This window comes from Mus caroli, chromosome 5 (assembly GCF_900094665.2).
Source record: "Mus caroli chromosome 5, CAROLI_EIJ_v1.1, whole genome shotgun sequence".
NCBI classification, from domain to species: Eukaryota; Metazoa; Chordata; class Mammalia; order Rodentia; family Muridae; genus Mus; species Mus caroli.
Window position 1 is genome coordinate 89,713,447 of NC_034574.1, and position 23,262 is coordinate 89,736,708.

A 23,262-nucleotide genomic window follows, 5' to 3' on the forward strand; every position below is an offset into this window, starting at 1 on the left:
ACACAACATCTGACAGAGCTCTTAACAACGAATGGATCTTCAAGCCCAAAGTTCCAAAGTCCTTCCACAGTCCTCCCCAAAACATGGTCAGGTTGTCACAGGAATACCCCACTCTGCTGGTACCAATTTGTCTTAGTCAGGGTCTGATCTGCAAGTGAAAAGTCATTTAAAACCATCAGCAGCACCATTTTCTCTGTCGCCATGGTAGAGTGCACACCGATGGACCAGCATCCACTGCACCTGGGTTCACTACAGCTGCTTTAGGAAGAGCAGAGGAGTATTGAGTTATGGAAAAAATGGAAATGAAAATCAAGGGTTGGACAATTCTGCCTTCATTTCTCATAGATGACTTCTTGGATAGAAATAAGCCAGGGAAATGAAGCATACGGTCACTGTTTTGTTACCATGTCTTCTCTTTGTGGTCTACAATGTCTTCTCTTTGTGGTCATGTATATACAGACAGGATTAAAATGGATCTGATTACTTGCACACAAATGTTGCAAAACACTTGGACAGAAAATGTTGTCTGTCCTTATAAAAAAAATATGACACAGTGTCACTCCTAAAAAGGAGTTCTTGAAAGAAAGTATTATTTCTAGGATACTGGAAGGAAGAATTGGTTCAAGGAATCTTTTCATAAATAGAAGTCTGCTGGTACCACTTGAGAATACATATCTTTTTGAAGGTATATTTATGTATTTATGTATACGAGTGCTCTGTCTTAATACAATCCAGAAGAGGGAATCATATCTCCTAACAGATGGTTGTGAGCCATCATGTGGTTGCTGGGAACTGAACCCAGGACTTCTGTAACCACTGAGCCATCTCTCCAGCCCCTCAGAACACATATTTGTAGCCGTAGCCATTGGGAAGTTGAGACACTGGCTATATAGTGAGTTGGAGGCCAGGCTGAGCTGTATGAGATGATGGAGGAGGCTTTTTTGTTTATTTTTCTGATGCTTATTTTACATTTTTTCCCACTAACATGCCTGTAAATCATCTCTATCCTTATGAACTTTCATGTCTAATCCAGAAAAACAATTTTGATAGACTTGCTCTTCGTTGTTACTTATTTTCCTATTTTTTAAACATTTTTTCAAAGTGTTAAGTCTTTGTGGAAATAGGCTAAAGATGACCAGACCACAAGTTGATTTTATATTTGCATGTATGTGCTCAATCTCATGTGTGTGTGTGTGTGTGTGTGTGTGTGTGTGTGTGTGTGTGTGTGTTCCTCCCAGCCCTTGGGGATCATTGACCAATATTGGTCCACAAATGCAAAGACATCAGAGATGCTTAACAGAAATAGGGGTTGGGGGTGGAATTATTGGAAGCTCTGTGCGTACATACAGTGAATGTTGTCAGCAGGATCAACTGCAGGGAGGCATGTCAACTTTACTTGGGGTGATTCAAGGCTTATATAATTTAGGAGTCAGAGGTGGAAACATCCAGGATGGGCAAAGGTCATTGGCTGAAGGCTTAGGGTACCAAAATGCCTCATTAGCATGTGGAAGCGTTTTAGGAATCTCGGGTGCTAGCTGAACTGAGTTCTTATCAGGAGAAAGGAAGTTGAACCTGTAATGTGACTAAGGCTATGTGACATTCTCCAGATAGAGGATTTTTTTAATTCCCCAGACAAGGCAGAGAAGAAGTCCTGCCATAGAAGGGAATCTTCCATATTGCATGAAGGCTACAGAAGGCTATGCAGTCAAGGGTAGACTTTAACCTTAATTAGCAGAGTTTTTTTCAGAGTGTGTCTTTGTCTTTACTCTTGCCAGTTTCTGATGGGCAGCACACGAGTCCAGAGATGGCCCTCACCATTCACTTGCTGCACTCTGATCTGCAACCACCAGCGTTTCAGGTCAAGGCTCCCCTGCTGGAAGTTAGCCCTGGAGGCCGGACCTCTTTAGGTGAGAACTGGGGAGCTGAAAGAAGCATGCCTGGGAAATTGGACTGCATTGCTGCAGCAGTCCTGTGGAAACATCTCAATGGTTGCCCAAAAGGCAGTGAGTGACCTCCTCTTCCAGAAGTATGTGAGCTCCCACCTACATCCATCCTCCTACCTATTCTTATGCAAATAAAAGCAGTTCTGAGAGCAAGAGGAGGAAATAGATCCTTCAGAGGCCAGCCTTGTGATGGAATGCTAAACAGAATTTATTTCCCAGGCTCCAGGAGTTTGATTTGTTATCCTTGCTCCAGTGTGAAGTAACAGAGCTGAGGAGAGAATTGAGGGAACAGGTTTCAGTGACTGCTTGTGGTTTCTGTTTAGAAAGTGATGGGGAACAGAAACGATCACTGCGACCTTCATAAGCTGTGAGGAGTGACGGCTGCCTATCTTGTGCATGATTCTATTTAGTTAAAAATATGTTTATTCTTTACAGATTTATGGATTATTTTTTTTAAATCAAGGACATTTTAATGGTGAAAGGCACACACTGTGATACTTCATTCAATGCACACTCTGTAGATCCATATGTGTTTTCTACATGTGGATTTGGTTCTGAAGTTAATTGTCTAACTCTTATAATTCAACCAAAAATTATTTGTAAGCAGTATTATAAACAAACATATAGACAACATTGAAAGTCATTTTTATGCTATGCATTGCTTCCTTGATGGTCGAGCAGCCATCATGAAACTTGGCTCTCTTACTAGACTTAGGAAAATAAGGGGCATAAGATGAAAAGCAAGACCAGTTGTGGATATTTCTGAAAGAGACTAGTCAGGGCAGGCCTGTGACTGGCCTGTGTGCTTGCCCTTATTTGGATTGGAGGCAAGGATACTCTGAACGCTGAGCTGCCTACTTGTAAGGAAACTTTAGAAAGACCCTACTTGTAACTGCTGGGTGGGCTGGTCTCATCCTCACCGTGATTATGGGTTGGGTTACTGGCTGCTGGACCCGCAGCTGGCCTGTGGTGTTGATCTGCAGTGAGATTCTCTTTCTCTTTCCCACAGGCCTGCAGTTGGTAGTAAGAGATGCTCAGGTGGTGCCGGAAGAGCTCTTCTTCCAGCTTCAGAAGTCTCCTCAGCATGGCATGCTCGTGAAGTACACAGCAAAGTCCTCGGTGACCATGGCTGCAGGTAGCCGCTTTCTCTATACCTGGTCCGCTTGGGGGATTTCCTTTTTTTTCTTTTTTCCTTTAGTTATTATTAGTCTCATGTGACTCAGGAAAAAAAGGTGAAATGTGTTGGTCAATTAGATAGGAGAAGAGACATTTTTGCCTAGACTTTAGACTTCTTCCTCTGCCACGTGCCTCCAGCCCCGACCTGCCCCAGCCATGATCTAAAATCGGGGATGCTGCAGGGAAGATGGGCCAACAGGCCTCTAGTTCACTTAGAGAGTAGACGGTAAGATGGAGAAGAAGTTTTCATGGGGGTTCATATGTTCTCCTAATTTTTATACATGAATTTTTACACTATTTTTCTGAGACTGGTGATTTTAGCTCTATGTTTCTTCATCCATAGAAAAAGAGATGTACTTTAAAATGATATATAAACTCTGTAGCAGTGTGGCCACATAGCCAGTTCTTAAAAATAGTATCTGGTGTGCTTTCCTGGGTTATAAGTACTACATACTGGGGCTACACGGTTGGCTCAGCAGTTAAGACCACTTGTTTCTCTGTCAGAGAACCCAGCACACACAGGTGGCTCACAGCCATCAATAACTCCAATTCTGAAAGAGCCAATGCCCTTTTCTGACATTCACCAAGATGCACACATGGCACACATCTATTCGTTCAGATTAAACATTCATACACATTAAATAAATCTAAAAATAGTTTAAAATATATATTGACTGCTTAGGGAGTATAGACAACAATAGGAATCTAGGTGATTTTATTTAAATAGTGAGCCCTTATAAATCAAAATAAATATTCTCACTTCCATAATCTGTGCTTTCGCAAATTCCTGAAATGGCTACTTTTTAGATATGTTCTGAATTTCCCCAGTGGGGTAAGTCTTTGCCCTAAAATGCAGATTAAAAATTTAAAGAACAACTAATAGGCTCTTGGGAGTCCCAAAGGCAACTTTTTAGGGTAATGAAAAAGGAATCATCATTAGGACTGCTTTGCATTGTCCCGGGAGGAGTGTAAAGCCACTCTTGTCCTGCTCCCTCTACTGTTGCATTTAACCTGTGCATCATCGTCCTGTTGCCCCAGTGATGCTTTCAACTGGCACTCAATATGTGGTCCATGGCATCTGAAGGTGTTGGTAGAGAGTTAACAGCTATTGTTAGAGGCAGTGCCGGTCAGCATCGGTGATACTGAAGCTGTTCACTGAGGGAGTAGATGCTAAGATGGAGAAGCAGTGAAGTCCTCAGCCTCAGCACAGATGACTAATCATTATAGCAAGGAATCTGCAGAAGATGGAACACCAAAGAACGTTCCAGAAGACCATTCCCATATCTATTTTCACAGCCGTGTTCTGTGGAATCATGACAGCCCAGCAACTTTGAGCGATTTTAGTACTTGTGAATTACATTTTCTGAATTTCTAATCAAACCTACACTTTGAAGTATCGATTTGAATTGTTTTTAACTTTTTTACCCACAAACCTCTGTGATCCTAGAACTTCTCACACTACCTGTTTTGTCTGTTATGGTGATGTTTATAAATGAGTACTCTGAGCTATGCCATTTGTACTTTTAATATCAAGCAACAACTTCCCTCTCAATGCTAGTGCCCAAAAGAAGGGCCTAGCATATGCTAAACAATCACTGAGCCCAAAGCTCTGAGCTCTCAAATGTATTTTCACATTTCCAATTTAAAAAAAAATCCCAGAACCTTAAGCACCCAAATTTAAATAATGCACCTGATGGATCAGAGAGTACAATCTCTTAAGTCTTCAAGAAATGTCCAGTACTTTGATTAGATCAAAAGAATGATCAGGAAGAATATAAGTGTGTTCTTTGTTTTTCTAGAACTAGGAGTGATGAATGTTCACCCAGAGCCCAATCTTAGCTCAATATGATTTAGTACCTTAAAAAACGAAACACACTAAGGCTATCACCCAGAGAAATTAGCTACCTTCTCAAACAGCCTCTCACCTTGAGAATGGGCAAGGAGGGCCTAAGCCACCCTGTCTCCATGGTGATGTCCTAAGGAATCCTAAGTTGGATGGGTGCTTAGAATCATCAACTTCCGAGACCCAGAGTTTATGATTCTAGGTGCATTTTGAAATCAGGAGAGCAAAGGTGCTGTATGAATGAGAAACGTTATTCCCAGAAACCACTGGCTTTACAGGTCTGGGTTTCTTTTCTCCTTGGAAGGTGACACTTTTACATATGATGAAGTCGAGAGAAACATTCTGCAGTACGTACATGATGGGTCCTCTGCATGGGAGGACAGCCTGGAGATCTCAGTCACAGATGGCCTGACAGTGACAACATCAGAAGTAAAAGTGGAGGTGTCCCCATCAGAGAACCGAGGGCCCAGGCTGGCCCCCGGCTCCTCCCTGAGCATGACAGTTGCTAGTCAACACACGGCCATAATCACGAGGTCACACCTTGCCTATGTGGTAAGTTCTGACATCAATTCTCTTGTTCTTGGCACTTCTGACAGGGCTGCCTAAGAAGCGGCACCGTGGCTAAGTACTTGGGTAGCAGGTATGGACCGTGTAAACGGCCCTTTTCTCTGCTGTTCTCCTTGGATTCAGACTGCACATTCTGGCCTCACCCAGTATCTTAGCGGTGGACAAGTGAAAGCCTGTCTCTGGTGAGGGCTGAGGACATGGTTCCATGGAGAAAGCACTTGGTGCAGGAGTGTGAAGCCTACAGTTTAGATCTTCAGGACCTGTGTAAAAGCCATGTGGGCACAGCAGCTAGCCTGTAATGCCAGCCCTCAGGAAGGAGAAGAGTTTCCCTGAGCCAACGCCCTGGCGAGATTAGCTGAGTCGGCAAGCTTGTTCCAGCAAGAGACTTGCTTCCTGTGACGAAGAGAGACACAAACATCATATCTGGCCTCCACATGTTTATGTATATACACGTGACCTCACATGCACATACACATACACCTGTACCACAGACTCACATACACACAAAAAGAAGAAAAAAAATATAATGAAAATATTGGGAACCCCAAGAGCGTGTGATGATCGAAAGGCAACGGTTCACTTGATCTAACAGCTTCAGGGCCATTGTTTTGAGTGTGTGTGCAAGTACTCTACTGGGATTTCAGGGAAAGCACAATTGAGAAGGGTTTGCCTGGTCAGTGATGAAGGCATAATGGCCTACCCTGGCTTTCTGAAAGAAAGCTGGTTTTCACTGGCTTTGTTCTTGTCCAGTCTAGACAGAATACAAGGCTCCTCTTGGTGGTGCCTCTCTGTAGGCTTCCTAGATCAGACTATGGCCTGCTGGCCATCTCTTACCCTAAGACGAGGGTGGTGAAGGAAATGGGGGAAGCTAGGATAATGGGGATCTCCCCCATGTCTGGCTCAGGCTTGATTAAATGATCTTGGTAATTAAGCTCACCTCCCTTCTTTGATTCTGCATCTAGGGCAAAGGATAATGAGGTTAATTAATTTTATTTTGCAGTTATATGTGCTGTAAAAAGATAACTGCTGTCTATATAAACATAATAATGATTAGTTGTTGTGCTTTGAAAGGAAGGATGGTCATTTCAATGGTAATCAGTCTTACTATTGAATTTTTCCTTCAATGGCCTCAAAATTACAGTGAACATCCTGTCTCTACCCCTCATCTTTAAATACTGTATAGTCTAAGTTCCCCTTTTCTGGGCTGAATTATCTCACTGTAAAGTCCCAGATAATTGTAATTAGATAAAGCACTGGTGATTCAACATTTGCTATGTACAGATTATTTTCCCCTTCAAATTGTCTTTTCTTAAATGATGAGAAACTGAATGCCACTTGGTTTCTCTTGTGGGCACGCTACAGTTTCCGCAAAAGTTCCAACGATTTTTAATTGGCAGATGATTTTTTATCATATGTTATGGTCTTTTGATCCTGTGAAAGTTATAAATTTGTAAAAATGTATGAATTCAGACTTCATCAACAGATCACTGGGCTTGAAAGATGTTTGACAGCCCGAAATAGCAGCCCAGGAACAGTGCCTGCCCATTAACCACATATTATAAGCTGCACATCAGAACGTGAGCTCATTGGCAGCTGAACATACATTTTCAAAAACCGATTGAATGTGAATTTACCTAGCAGAGCAGAAAGATTTCAGGGAATGCTTCTAGCCTACTGAAAGCACAGTGTTGCATACGTTCTGAAAGGACACACATAGCCTGTCCCTCAGCTGTAATGTATGGAAATGTTTTCCCTGAAACACTGAAGGTTTCAATAATGGAAAAGCCATCAGAAATGAAGAGAGTACAAAGAGATAGGAATTGCTGAGTCTCTTCGTAATTAGAGCGTGGACACCAGGAAAGAGCCGAGAGGAGAGGAAATTGGGATATACCAAAGCCAAGGGGCAGGGGTTCTGAGTGGTTTGTTCCCTAATTCTATTGCATTTTTCAGGTTTAGATGTGGCCTCAAATGATAGCCAAAGATGAGCTCAAACATCTGGTCACTTCCTGTTTCCGTTTCCCAAGTGCTTGGATTGTAGGTGTTCACTCGCACACCCAGTTGTATGCAGTGCTCGGGCTCAGACCCAGGGTTTCTATGTGTGTGGGCAAGCACTCTGCCAAATAAACCATCCCGTGTCACAGCTTCCTTAGTGTAAGGGGCGCTGGGCTTTGGATTGATAGGATTTAATTCAATCTTGCCTCTCTGGAGTGTAATGGCCACTGGCAAGTTGTTGAAACACCCTTGCCTCACTGTTCTTGTTTGTAATACGAGAAGTGCAAGATTAATATTAAAACATGAACAGCATTTCGATATACCATCCAAACCTGAAATAATTCAAAATACAACACATTAACGTTATTAAATTGTATGCATCTGGGAATCAGTTTTAACAGAATATAGAAACTTCCAGGGAAAACCGATGCTATAACCAACTGTAGAGAAAACTCAAATGAATTTCCTGATAAAGAAATGAAAGGAAGAAATGAGGGGGAAGAGAGAGCCACGTGGTAACCCCCACTTCTCACCTCAGCACTTAGAGTTCTCAGTAGGAAAATAGGAGGTTCTCACACTTAAGGTCAGCCTGAGCTATGTTTTTTTAAAAAAAAATCTCCAAAATATAAAAAAGGAAAAAGAAAAAGAAACCTCCAAAGATTAGAGTCTAACTCAGTGTTACTTTTTTAAATCAAAAATATACCTTCTAGAAATATATCAAACCATATTTAAAGATTCAAACCTGGAGTTGTGCTGTATACCTTTTATCCGAGCACTTGGGAGGTAGAGGCATGTAGATCTCTGAGTCTGAAACCATCCTAGACTACAGAGCTAGTTCCAGGTCAGCCAGAACCACATAGTGAAACCCTGTCTTGAAAAACAAAATAAATAATAAAGGAAAGGAGAAACAAAAGCAAGAGTGCTAAAAGGGTGCCGGGGCAAAATAAAAGAAGTGCATACAAGTTAATTATGTGTGCATGCATTCCGGTATGTTTCTGTGCATGTATCTGTGAGTATGTGGAGATCAGAAGACAATGTTGTGTACTGGGTCTTTTGTTGGAGACAGTGTCTCTCACCCAGGGCTCTCCATATCTGTTGAGCTGACTGATCTCTGAGAGGTCTGCCTGTCTACCTACTCGGCACTAGGATTATAAGCACATGCCACCAAATCTGACTTTCTTAAATATAGTTTTGTAAGGATCAATCTCAGATCCTTACGCTTGCAAATCAAGCACTTTCTTGACTAAGCTCTCTTCACAGACCTTGTATTAATTATTATCTAATTCTCACATTGAAGGGTAGGTTCATGGATATATATGTGCTAAATAATTATGCATATTCTCTATTGCTACATATTACATGTTAATTTATTTAGAATGAATAAGAAGAATAAAATGAAAATAAGAATTCATCCAACATGAATATGAAGGGCTTTGAACAGAGAAATTACATGAGAACAGTATCTGCTTTCTTATGCATGTTAATGAACTCACAGTCTCTTAGCTGGTCTAAAATTTAGTGATTTTTTTTTTTTAATTATGGCAAGATACTTTGAAGAAGAATACAATAGCGGATTTCTCACATTTTAATCCAAGAACTTTTTCAAAATTGAAGTATAATAAGATAATGCTTGGCACGAAATAAGCATTTCTTTGCCAGATTTGCAGTGAGTCAGAAACATTTTCTTCTAATTAAGAGTCAGGTACGCTGTCCTTGTGGTTTCTCAGAGCTCTGAAGAGGATACTTGAAAAATTTCAGCAGTCTTTTAGAGATCTTTCTCAGTGAGAACTCACAGGAATAGTAGGTGGTAACTCTCTGGAAACCTATGCTTTCTATTTAATCCCTCACATGGAAAAAGGAGAAAACAGTAAGAGCATACATTTAGAAGAAATTTTCTGGAGTCGTGCTCCCTGCCTACGTTCCCATTCCCTCCTGGGCTAGTTTCAGGAGACCTGAGGCAATTCTGTGGTGTGGATAGACATGACAAGGACCCGGAGCTTGCTTGCCTGGCTCGGCTCACATCTGCTCCACATCCTTTGCAATCACTCACCAGCTGCACAGTGTAGCCAGGGAAACTTGCCTTTCACAGTTAAAACCGATCACGCAACATTTGTTTTCACTGTTGCCAAAATAAAAGAGAAAGCCCCCATTTTCATAGTTTGCTCCTCTGAACAACAGATGACCCAGGGAAATTTTCCAAAAAGACATCTCTTGCCTCCTAGACATTTCCAAAAATATTCTCGAAGAAAGAGGAAATTGCTCATGAAGATATTCTGTTATTGTCATTGCAGACAAACAGAAAGCTGATTTTATTTCTCAATAAACAATACAGGAGAAGGAAATGTTCTCTGTTAAGATTAAGTGTCCTAGGGAGCGATCCATTGATTCAGTCCTCATAGAAGGAAGTCCACAGGCCCTCCTAAATTCTTTTGTTAATCCAAATTTTTGTCACATTAGTATTGCTTGGAGTGAATCATTGGCTAAACAAAGTCTGTTTTACAGACTTTCCTCATTGTAGAGTGTATTATTTGTAGAGTGTATTATATACTATGAGGGAATTCTGTGTATTTCTAAAATGCAAAGTGTTTTTTAGACACTGCCAAAGAAGCTTGTGCCTGTGTTTATAGAACAATGAGTTAGAGCCGCCATCTTCTCTTCTGTACTATGCATGTATAATAAAACAACCCCTCACGGCTCTTAAAGAAACAATAAAACATCTCTTTGTTTTACACCCTATACCATGAGTGAATTTCCCCACTGTTACCTTGAGCTTGTCTTCCAAGAAGATTATTATCCCAGAGGCATTTGATGAGCGCTAAATACTGGGCTTTCTTAGGGTTGGGTGTGGTATTGTTTTATGACTGTGGGCAGGTGCCCTTAGCTTAGGGGGAAGACCCTGTGGGACTCTACAGACCTTGGTCTCTGCAAACCTGCATTCATGTCCTGACTCATGTTTGCCTGATTAGGATGATTCTTCCCCTGACCCAGAGATCTGGATTCGGTTAAGTTCTCTGCCATTGTATGGCGTACTCTTCAAAAGCTCGGGACCTGACATGGACGAGCTCTCGGGGGATTCCAACTTCACCATGGAGGACATCAACAAGAAGAACATTAGGTACGTGAAGACCTCTGTGGAGTCTTCTAAGGGTTTTTCATGTTTTTTTTAAACAATTGTATTACAATACATAAGCAAAGGCTATAGCTCCTTCAAAGAACATATTGTTTCTGATCTCATTTATATATATATATATATATATATATAAAATTACAACTCCTTTCCCCCAGCTTGTTGGGGTGATGAAACCTTTTTCTTCTTATAGGTACTCAGCTGTGTTTGAGACGGACGGGCATTCGGTTACAGATGGCTTCCACTTCTCTGTCTCAGACATGGATGACAACCATCTGGACAACCAGGTCTTTACCATCACAGTGACTCCTGCCGAGAACCCTCCACACATCATTGCCTTTGCTGACCTTATCACGGTAAACAGCTCTCAGATCAATAACCATCAAGGGCTTGGGAAAGCTGGCAGCCTTGGTGATGTAGCTAAAGGTTTTCTGCCTAGATGGGCTACCAAGCTCTTCCCCCAAAGTATCTAGGCAGTGACTGTTGTTGTAAGGTTGTTTGTGTGTGTGTGTGTGTGTGTGTGTGTATGTATATGGATATATATGTATACATATACATATTAATATAAAATAATTATGTACAAAAAAATCAAGCCGTTATATTCACATAACACACACACACGAATATGATGGATATCGTTAGCAATGGGAATAAAACAGAAATAGAATATTCTCTTGAGGATTGTACAGTTTAGTGTTGCTAACAATTAAACCACGAAAAGCTGACCCCACATGAATGAAACCAGCATATATTATTATTAACAAGATTAATAAATCCTATGTGAGAGGTAATATTACATGCGCCTGTCACTGGAATTGCCAGTCTGAGTGCCTGTACCAGACTGGCTTTGCAACAAGCACTAGCCTCTGTTTTTTCCTTAAACATTACAAATTCTACCATATAGAGATTTCTCCAGTGATTAATTAAAATAGCTTGCATCACTCCTAGCATAGTGTCTGATGCACAGCAGGGGATTCACAGGTATTAATTTTCCCTCCCCTGCCTTACACAGAAACAATAATACCCAAAGCCTAGGCCACTTCTGGCTCTATGGAGGACTTTAAAATTCATGAAACTCTGAATAATTTCCAAATAGTTGTGACCTTTTTTCCTATCTTCTCCAACTTGGAGAAGTAACTTGAACTATTTCCATTCCAAGAGTCTCATTTTATAATTTATACACCACCCTGTGTGTAGCCACAAGTTCAGACTAAAGTGCCTTGACCATTTCCTGCAGGCAGGTGAAAAACATCAGGTCCAGACTGCAGAGTTAGCACATAAAGTCAGGCCCTAAAGAAAAGGTTATTTGAACAACTGCCTTTACATATATTGATTTATTTCTTCTTTGATGTTACGATAAGTATTAACTTTCAGGTATAGTAGTTCTTTATTTCTACACCCCTATAAATATACAATATGAGGGGATAAATGGGACTTTTATTCTAGACGGTATCGCCTGTAGGACAGTCAACCCAGGGAATGGGAAAGAGGGCTGCATCTGTCATTTTCCAGCTATGCTCTAAGGAATTCTGATGCCCCGAGAAGGCAGCTGTCCCATCCTGAAACATGTTGAGATGGGTGGTTAGAACTAGCCAGAACTGCTTTATAACCAGATCCATCATTGCATGAAGTGCAGTTTTGATTGGAGATGCATAGCAGAGGTGTGTGCGCATCTCTGTGAGGTGCTGAAAGATAGCCCGGCTTTGGCAGCAGACCTTCTTCATCTGTAGAGATCTACCTCCCACAAAAGTAGAACTGGTGCTGATGGTGACCCCAGGCACCAGTTTCGGGTTCTGTGCCCCGACCCCTGCAGTTGTCCATTGTACCCTCCTTTCTTCCTCAGGTTGATGAGGGAGGGAGAGCACCACTCTCTCTCCACCACTTCTTTGCGACTGAAGATCAGGACAACCTTCAGGGCGACACTGTCATTAAACTAAGCGCTCTGCCCAAGTATGGCTGCATCGAGAACACAGGAACAGGTAACCCTTGCGGCTTTGCTGGGCCACTATTTAGGATCTGGAAACGGAGGGGAGGGGAAATATTCTAATTAAACCTGGACATGGAGCATTAAAGGGAGATGGACCCGCTTTTCAAGAAACTGAGAGAAAGGAAAGTTTATTTCATGTAAGGAAAAAAAAAAGGCACTTAGTATTTTCTTTATGCCATGCATTTTTTTAAGCATCAAAGATATATCAGTATACAAAACAGATAACCCTCTCCACCTTCATATTGACTTTTATCCTAGCAGAGAGAGGGGAATAAATGGGGGGAAAAAACACAAGATGTTAGAAGGTTAATAAATGGAAAAACTAGAGCAAAGTAAAGGGATTTAGAGTATGAGCCGTGGGGAATGAAGGGCTCACAGGTTGTATTCGGAATTAGGTGTCAAGGAAACAGAGATCCCGGTCCCCTTCCTATGAGGCAGCTGCAGTTCGGAGGAACTGTAGCTTGTCTCTCAGCTCCTCCTATGGCTATGTCGTGAATTGAAATGCATGCTGTCTATCTCTGACATCCTCTTCAGCATCCCTCCCCTGTACCATCTGCCCTAAACCCACTGGAGGTTATCGTACACAAGGAGAGGTGAAAGGCACTTGCAGTCCACAGGCCCCTGGAGACCCACTGTGACTGGCAGCTGAGACAGCTCCTGACAGTTTCTGAGCTACCCCCGTCTGCAATGAGATTCCCGAGTGAACAAATGCCTGTGCTGGACTTTAATTGGCACAGAGCTAGCAGCTCCCGCAGACAGGTCATTGACTGCAGGTGTCTGTGTCCAGCATGGTGGCTGCCACTTGAGCCTGATAACCAGAAACTCATTTAAAACAGTCATGTTCTCCTATCAAAAGTCTTGGATCTTTTCCCTCCCTTGTCTTTCCGTGTGTGCCTGAAGATTTGTTTATTGCATAATTAAGCTCCTTTCGACAAATGTTTGCGCTAGATGCAGTGTTAACATGAATAACGTTGACCGGTGCCTGGGGTGGGAGACGGATAGAAAGACTGATGGATTACGTGGTAAATGACAGCAGAGGAGCAGTGCCTTGAGGGCACAGAACAAAGCAATGGCTTCTGTCTGCATAGGCAGAAAAACCCCGGGGAATTGGAACTTGAAGGGTCAGAGGGGGCCCACTATGGGCAGAGGACAAACAGCATCTCCTGAAGAGACACGCACCTCCGCATCACTGAGGTGGGAGAGCATGATACACGATAGGCCGAGGCTGCTCACTACCTCCTCTCTCTAGGCGATTTCTTTCCCAGGCATCCCTTGTAACACAGCTTGACATTTACCTGAAGCACATGAAACAGCCCAGATAGGCTGTTGTCAAAATCCTGCCAAGTCTCAGACGCTCTGGAAAAAAAAGTTCTCCAAACTATAATGTGCATAAGCCACATCCGAAGACATTGTGAAAACACAATTTCTTGGGCAGCATCCCAAAAGCTCCCACTGGTGTAGCCCATGAACCAATACTTTTTGTTAGCCTATGCGTGATGCCCAGGATGGGTGCTTGTCCTAGGACCACTAAGAGACTCTTCATTCTATAGTGTAATGGGCATGAACCTAACGGAAAGAAAAGATGCTCAAGGGCACACAATAATTGACCAGTTTATATCAACTGAAGAAGTGGCCTTTTCCTCAGAGGAAGAAGCCCCATACCTCTGTTTGGAAGCAAGTGTTTTGTATGCTGATGCAACTTGCTACCTGAATTTAATTCTAGGCCTTTGGAACACAGTTTTAAATTTGGTAAAAGCAACTTTTACTTTTTAACCAAGCAAGATGGAAAACAGAATGATTACCGTGTTGAGCATGAAACCCGATGGCATAGAATCTAAGTTCATTCAGGACCGGCCTGATCAGGGCATGACCCGCTGAGTTGTTCTGAGGACCTCTCAGTTCCAGTGCTGAGTAAAGCAGGTGTTCAGGATGACAGCCACACTCACCGGGGACAGTTTAATTTGTACCTAGGACATTCTGCTGAGGAAGGCAGGGAACACACATCAGAGATGTACATCAAAAATAGAAAGTGCAATTTTAAAACTTGGAAAGACTGATGCTTTGCAGCCTCCCTGTCTGACTCCCCTGATGACCAACTAACTCTCCACCAGTTTTAAAATGAGGCTTATTTTATTCTGTATATTTTGAGGTAGTGTTTACGGAGGCTTTTCTTGACCCAGATAACAAAGTCACAGTTCCCAGTTTATGAAGATTGAAGAAAGGAGAAGGCAAAACTGGGAAGTGCCCTCAGCAGCTCCTTCTGGAAACCGTGATCTCTCTGTCCCAGAGAATACTAGGTCACTGGCTGCTTAGGTCTCTCTCAGCTGCAGTCTTCTTTTTCTTCTTTCAAACAAGTTGTGAGAAAACAAGCCAACAAAAGGCACTCTTCAGTCCTGGTCTTTACACTGGGGTGCCAGCAAACAGCTCTGTCTACAGTTAAGAGGTTAATAGCCTTTTTAGAATCTGGTGTTTGCAAAGAATCATATAGAGGGTAGAGGAAGCTCTTTGGTTTTTATACAGACCACCTCTACTTTGTGTTGTTCATATATACCCAGGAAATGTGTAGACACAGAATTATTTTTCTCTCCACTCTAGAAAACTGTGGTATCGAGTAAAAAAATCAATCAATTAGAAGGACTTGGCTAGAAGCAAGACCAGGCCAAGCCATCCATCACTTAGACGTTGCTTACTCTCGCCCTTGGCCCTTTGCAACGTTTGTTATTGGATGGGGTGAGGAATCAGGAGGCAGCAAAGTACATAACTTTGAAAGGCGCCCCCATGAGCATCTCACTTCCCAAAATGTACCCAGTTGGTCAATTTTCAGTTACAATAACACAAACCGGAGATAAGTCAACTGCCAGAGAGGCAAGATATACTTTCCTTGTGAGAGCAGTGGTAGGAGTTTGTGGTCAGTTGGACCCCCTAGCTATGGCAACCCATCGTAACCAGAGTAAAATGGTAGAACGAAGCTCTCTCCTTAAGCCCAGTGTAACTTTAATTTTTTCAATGTCTACTTGTAATTTTGGTTCTTAAATGCTTTAACCTCCACCACCTATCAGAAGTAGTAGAAAAGAAAAGATACAGGGGAAGTGGACCTGTTTAGAAAGGCTCTTTGGGGCAACTCTCGTCAGTGTCGTCTGGGAATTGGCAGTTCAGTTCGCAGATCAACAGGGGCAGTTCGATGCACTCACCAACACTTCACAAATATGCTAGTAGTCCAGATCGGTAGAATTGGGATTATAAACATGAATCAGCAGCAATGCCACTAGCAGACAGCCAGGCCTTAGCTTCAGCACCAGTCAGCATGAGGGACCTGGAAGAATGCCAGGAAAAGTTCTCAGCTGTGCCTCTCTCATCAAAGAGAAGACCATCAAAGATGGGAGACCCACAAGCATTGCACAGCTAGCTCTATAAGCAAGCCAAGTTCACCCCCCATCACTGTCCTTTTTATACTCCCTCCAAACATCACATATCCTCCATGGGTCTTGCCTCGGCACGTGAGTCTGTCTCAGCTAGCATCATTTGCCAATCATCCTGAATCCTAGCAAGTAGCAAGAAACTGTAGCACAGCACCAGAAGGTTTTTGGTGCATGTCTCTCTATGGAGTCCTGACAAATGCAGCTCAAGTATGCAATGTAAGGCAGACCAATATATGCATGTTGTTACCAAAGAATCCTTCATCATATCCTTTCTTTAGCGGAACATCCTCTCTCCTGTGTCTGCTTCAGCTAAACATTCCTTCATGAGTCTGCCTTAGTCTTTCATCTGTGTCCACTTCAGGAAAATGCTGCTTCACGTGTTTGCCCCGGCAAAATGCCATACAACACAGCTGACTTTCCAAAGAACCCTGAAATGTCCACTTCAGCCCAGGATTTGAAAGAGAGAAAGAAATGATGCAGGGTCCTAGCATCCTCAAAGCCACCCTGATTCTAAGACTTCCCACTTAGTTCCATCTCCTAAAGGCTTCACACCACAGGCTGGAGACTAGTACATGGTCTTAGTGGGACACTCACTCAGACTGTAGTAGCACTTCCTCCTGGAATGGGACCAAAACACTTCCAAGTCTGAAAGGTACCTGAGTGTTGTGGTATTTATGTGGTGTCTGAGTACCCAGTAGCCTTGGCATACTCCCCTATAGGCTGGGTTGTAACTGATGTATAGTTCAAGACACTTTGGAAATCAGACCTGGAATATGGGAAGGAGTGCTGGAAAATGGTGTCTTCTATTCATGTTATAGCTATTGTCACCATGAATTCACAGCAGCAGTGGCTGCCTGCACAGACTCCCACAGGACTGGGCCTGCCAACACTCCAACCACTGCTCTACGAGAGACAAAGGCTACAAGGGTGTGGGGAGTTACATTCTTAGTGGCACACAGTCCCTGGTACTTTGACTCTTCCTCAAGCAGTAACCCTAATTAAATGCAGTCTCCTTCCCTCTCTCTCTTAAAAAGAAAAAAGCAAAACAGAACAAAACAAAACAACCATAAAACTACATGGAAGTAGGAGAGGAACTTGAGAATAAAGAAAGCTTAAAAACAAGAAACTTGGAAGTCAAATGGGAATGTTGTGGGAAGAGAGGGTCTAAACAGAGAAGGCAATAGTTAACTTTTTCTTAGGTAGAGAAATGGGTAACACTTGAAGAATATACCAGGAAGAGGGCCTCTGAAATTGCTAACGTTTAAATTAGAATGCTGGTTATTTGTATTGATATTTACGCTCTGTTTGGGTAAATGATTGGAAAGAAACCAACCACAGAATCTGTCCTGTGTAAATGTAAAGCAACCAAGAGGTTTCAGGTACTTGGACATCACCTGATTCCCTGTCGAGACAGCAGGACCGGCACATCCATTTAGAGATGGGAAGAGTCTTAGAAGCACTATCCAACCCAAGACCAGTTTCTGGTCTTGAGCTCTGTCCTGGCTTCTCCCACAATCATACTTTTATCACATGTTGCTAAGGTCTTCTTTTCTAGATGAGATTCTTATCAATCAAGGTATATGTTTTCTCTTGATATTATGCAGGAGATCGCTTTGGCCCAGGAGCCAACAGTGAACTGGAGGCTTCATTCCCTATTCAAGATGTCCTAGAAAACTACATTTATTACTTTCAGAGCATTCATGAAAGCATCGAGCCGACCCATGATGTGTTTAGTTTTTATGTGAGTGACGGAAGCGGTCGCTCTGAAATCCACAGCATCAATATCACCATTGAGGTAAAGACTTTGGAAGGTGGAGAGTAAGCCTTCAGGCACACAACATCCCACTCTTAAAAGAGCTGACCTTAAACTACATGATATCCCAGTCTTAACCAAGCCCATGTATCAACTCACAAGCAAAGGGCTGCATGTGACCTTCAAATTTAAATATCAATTTTAACACATAACCCTGACCTTCTGGAAGCTTTCGAAATAGTAGTTGGCATTTGGGGAAGGTCTGAGTTGGAGATATGAATTTCTGATTTAAGATAAAATTATTTTTGTTTTTGGGTAAAACAATTTGTAGGAATCAGAGACACCATGCCGTTTCCATATTTAGATGAAAACTGACATATGCCCATCTCTGATATTACCACAAGTGGGTTCTCCATACACTGCTGGCCTTTTCTTTTATAAATTAATTTTATTTATTTAACTATAAAATCAAAAGAATTTGATCCTCAGTCCTATACTTATTGAGAAACTCACCCCCCCCCCTTTGGTTTTTCGAGACAGGGTTTCTCTGTGTAGCCCTGGCTGTCCTGGAACTCACTTTGTAGAGCAGGCTGGCCTCGAACTCAGAAATCCACTGCCTCTGCCTCCCGAGTGCTGGGATTAAATCATAGTCTTGCTTTATGGCACCAAGGAGAGGGAGAAAAAAGATAAATCTGAGAATGAAATGCCCTCTGCCTTGAGAAGATAAAATGTGTGAAAACTTGTATAAGGGCCAGGGATGGAGCAGGGCTAGGAGGCAGCACTAGAAGCTATGTGTGGTGTGTTGCGAAATTTCTAAGACCACCTGAATTAAAATAGACTTTGATCCTCAAATATACCTGTATTTCTAAATTATGTCTTTTGTTTATATCTAGAAAATTATGGTCACTCTACCTATGGAAAATACCTTAGTAACTGTTTATAGAATGTCCATCAGCCTCCTATCAGCCTCCTTTTATTTATGTGACCTCTTATTTATAATCTACATTTTTGACTAGGAGATAAACCCAGCAGCACATTAAAAACTGATTGGATAGTGAAGGTTGTTTCAGTAATGATACATTCTCCGAATGCTTGGGTTTTTTTTTTCCTTCTTAAACTCATATCTGTGTGAGACCAAATATTTTATACTTTCATCAGAGGAAGAACGATGAGCCTCCCAGGATGACCTTGCGGCCCCTGGGAGTACGACTGAGCTCGGGAGTGGCGATAAGCAATTCTTCCTTGAGCCTACAAGATCTGGACACCCCAGATAATGAGCTGATCTTTGTATTGATGAAAAAGCCTGACCATGGTAAGACACAAACCAGGGTGGAAAGCTGCTGCTTCATTAATGTGCCTGATGGGTGGTGAGCGTGAGCTTGTGGGTGGGTTCATTACTCCTTCTCCTTCCCTACGTACAGCCAGTCCTCTGCATCAAAATATAATCAGATTCACAGCTAGCCAAGAGCCTTACGGGTCCTGGTTGATGCTATTTTAAAAACCTGCATGCTAAGTAATTGGTGTCTCTGAAATTTCACTTCAACTCTTTTCTTGGTCTCCTTTATAATCTCAAGCAAAACAGGTTTCAGTGTTTGTGTAGCTTCTTCTCAGGGTAGACGACATCATTTGATCATCGGTGCTGCCCCATGCAGCCTATCAGCATGTTAGAAGACTCTCACAAACATGTTCCCTGTGCCACAGGAGCATTCTCTAATTTAAAGCAAATGTAGACTCCACCCCCTCCTCTAAATGCTACCCCGAAGCTAAAGCTCTGGAGACATGCATGGTGTCAATCACTCTCAACTCCAGGTTGCACTTTTAAAGACAGAATTGCTGTTGTTGCTGCAGGGTTAATAATGGAAGCAGCTACCGGCCAACCCATTTTCCGATTACCTTAATTCTCAATCTCTGATGACTATAACTATAGTCTGATGGCATATACCCTTGCCATGTGGGACCCCCTTAAAAACAGAAAAACAAGCCTCCTTAAAAGCATGCTTATAGCCTTCATCAATTTGAAAGGAATTTAAAACATAGACCCTGTGATCTGCACACTGTAAGCAGAGAGGATGGAGGGCTATTTTCACTTTGCAGAAAGGAAAATAAAGTTCAGATCATGGAGTGGGTTTGAATCCGGGGAGGGAGATGTGATATTTTTAAGCCACTATATTTCACTTCCACTTGTGTCTCCTTAGGAGAATTTTAGTCTCAAGAGTGGACCTTTGTCTTCTTTATTTATAGACAAGGTCACAGGTCACAACCTATGCCTACACCAAGGGTCTCTGAGCTACTTCATATTCTACATAGGCTCACGTTAGTTGGCAAAGTTGGACTGTTTTGATTATATAAGTATATAAATCTATTTGTTTCTTTATCATTCCTCTCTTCCTTCTGCAGGTCATCTACTCCGGAGGTCTACTGCCTCTGACCCTCTAGAAAATGGGACAGTCTTAGACCAAGGCTCCTCCTTCACCTATCAGGATGTCCTAGCTGGGCTGGTTGGCTACTTACCTGGTGATACCTATATGGCAGTCGATGAGTTCCGGTTCTCTCTCACGGATGGCCTCCATGTAGACACAGGGAGAATGGAGATCTATATAGAACTGCCATCAACCAACATTCCCCACTTGGCAATAAACCGAGGACTTCAGCTTTCAGCAGGTGTGTTAGCCCGATTTTTTTGTCACCATGACACATACTTATGAAAAACACATTCAAAGGAAGCATATTTTTATGGGTTCGTGGTTTCATGGGTTTTAGTTCATAAGTGGCTGGCTCCAGAGTTTTCTGTGGGGAGGAGGAGGAGGAGGAAGAGGAAGAGGAGGAGGAGGAGGAGGGGAAGGAGAAGGAAGAAGAAGAAGAAGAAGAAGAAGAAGAAGAAGAAGAAGAAGAAGAAGAAGAAGAAGAAGAAGAAGAAGAAGAAGAAGAAGAAGAAGAGACCACCATTATGGGAGAAACAAGAAGAGCTGATCATAGCTCCTTGTCTTTTGATAAGCAGGGCTAAAGACCAGAGCAGTATCTAGCTGCCAAGGACACACACACACCCGAGACCTACTTCCTAAGCTGAGTTCTACCCCCTAAAGTTTTTAGCACTTGCCAAAATAGTGACATTAGCTAGAGACTAAGCCTCAACACATGCACCTGTGAAGAACATTCCATCATCAAGCCATAGCAATTCCTGTAGGAATGGAAGAGCATAACCCCGTTTTCCCATACTTACTTTTTTATATATATAAAAAAGAAGCCTGTGTAGACAGTCAGTATCTTCTTCCATGTTAATGCTCTGGATTCCTTTTGAGGGAACTATTCAATATCTAAGGAAAGTGGAATTTGGGGGAAATTTCTGTTTAAGAACCCCAAGATGTGAGTTAGAAATACGAACCAAGGAAATTCTCCAGGCAAGACACCTCTGCCGGTGAATTTGAGAACATTTTATGATGTGTCCATAATATTTTCAGTAGCCTCAAAATCATAAGATTCAGCTTAGAGCCAGGTTTCCTGTGATCGTGCCTCTGTCCAACCTACAGCATAGAAACCTACAACAAAAGAACCCTGGCAAGGTTTTTCAAGACTTTAATTTTTAAATAAATTGAAAAGGCACAGAAGAGCAGTTGGGAGGCTACTGGGAGTTAAGGGGTTATGCAAATAATTGACAATCACTTTGTATGCCATTCTGGCATCAAACTGTCAGACTTTTGCTGTGTTTTAGTAGCATTAAAGGCACAATGATAGGTATTAGCCTTGAATATGCTATACTGTAGGAAGTTAACAGTGAGTGGGCCTTTGACTAGAGTCTCTGTGCACCAGAACTCTGTAGTTTGTTTATTTTAGTTTCCCATATGTTTTGTATTGAAAAATAAGCACATGGTATAATAAAGTCTGCAGTTTTGAGAGTTATCGAAGCTTCTATAAATTGGCATTTTGCTACTTACAAGCAAAGTAGTCTGTTATTGTTGCATGGACTCTTGGAGAAGGCATGATTGTTTTTTCCATCGAACTTCAAATCACTCTGTCCTCTAAGCCTTGTGGTGTATTGCAGAGGGACAGCAGGGGTGACATCACATGCACTGGGATACATGACACACGAGGAACTTGTGCTTGGGATATAGCATATCGTGTCAAGCACCGAGTCAGTCAGATCTTTGTCTGGAGGAAGACATTGTCTTGTCCCTCAAGGCTACTTACTGGGTGGTCTGGGTAGAGTGTGAAAGGTCACATTTTTGGGAGAAGGGGCAGTGCCATTCTAAACACTAAGACATGTGTGGCATGGATGTTGAGTGTTGACATCACTAGTATTTGCTGTTTTTAAGACAGGAACATAGCTGGGCAGGAAGCAAACAAAGGGCAGGGTTATGAGAAGTGTTCCCATGGTGGGTGTCTTGCCTCTGCCCCCAGTCTCCACACAGACCCTAAACCTGACCCCTATGCTCAGTTTACCTTCCAACTTGAGGAACACTGATTTTGACAGTTTTGTCCAAGATGACAATGAGAGATGCTCATGAGCTCATGTACAGCTGGTGCTTGCTGATTTCATTATTCTCCAGACAGCAAATAAATCAAATTGAAGGAGGTTTCTTAAACGCAAGGCCTAGATGTATGTGCTTCATAGAAGTAGCTGTTGTTGCTAGGTTCCACATGGAGGCTACTATAAGAGCCAGCATGAGCAAGAGTGAAGAGGACACAAGCAAAGAGCATAGTTCTACATGATTTTCTTTTGGGGAAATTAGTGTTTTACTCAGCTGGAAATGGAAAGAGAAAAATGCCTGGTATGTACTCTGGAGTAATGTGTGTCACCTGGTGTCCCATTTGAAGGAAAGATGGAGAATGACATTTCTCTCTTCTGCTCTCTCCCAGGGTCCGTAGCACACATCACAGAGCAGCACTTGAAAGCAACAGACACTGACTCTGAGGCCAGCCAGCTTGTATACATCCTGAAGGAAGACCCTGGTGCAGGGCGTCTGCTGATGGCTAAGGCTGACAACCTAGAGCAAATCTCTGTTAGAGGCCCCATCCGGAGCTTCACCCAGGCAGACGTTAGCCAAGGTCAGCCTGTACTCTCTGCCTGTCGAAGCTTTCCAAAGTCTGTCTGCTATAACAAAGTGGGAGCTAAGTGCCTGGCAAGCCTGTGGCAGGAGCCTGTGCTTTCTTTGTTTTCAATGCGAGCTGAGTTATAGCTTCATTTATTTTTCTTTGTCTCTCTTTTGTTTTAAAAAAATGGAGAGGGAATTATTTTTCTAGGCCAGAGAAATGTATTTTCTGAGAAATCTGTGTCTATTGTAGAGGGGGGGACGTGTCAGTTTGAATGCTGTGTTGCTAAAAAGGATGTGTGAGAGAGAAAAAGCAAAAGGAAGTGTGTTGGGATGGATGATGGTGAAAATTATGCCTTCCTTAGGTGAGCAATTTATATCTCTGCCCGGCTCCCCAAGAGCACCAGTTAATGAACTAGGTTAAATGG

The 23,262-nt window shown here is 42.4% G+C and overlaps 1 protein-coding gene across 2 annotated transcripts in view; it reads left to right on the forward strand.

The window, feature by feature from the left end:
* The window catches only part of Fras1 (Fraser extracellular matrix complex subunit 1), a 395,823-nt gene that overhangs the window by 298,915 nt on the left and 73,646 nt on the right, over positions 1–23,262 (forward strand). For both annotated transcript variants that reach the window (XM_021162463.2, XM_029477538.1), the window contains 10 exons: positions 1,776–1,907; positions 2,953–3,078; positions 5,267–5,514; positions 10,488–10,636; positions 10,842–11,004; positions 12,492–12,627; positions 17,659–17,849; positions 18,966–19,119; positions 20,205–20,468; positions 22,662–22,850. In XM_021162463.2, coding sequence (XP_021018122.1) covers positions 1,776–1,907; positions 2,953–3,078; positions 5,267–5,514; positions 10,488–10,636; positions 10,842–11,004; positions 12,492–12,627; positions 17,659–17,849; positions 18,966–19,119; positions 20,205–20,468; positions 22,662–22,850 — 1,752 coding nt within the window. The remainder of the gene's footprint in view (positions 1–1,775; positions 1,908–2,952; positions 3,079–5,266; positions 5,515–10,487; positions 10,637–10,841; positions 11,005–12,491; positions 12,628–17,658; positions 17,850–18,965; positions 19,120–20,204; positions 20,469–22,661; positions 22,851–23,262) is intronic.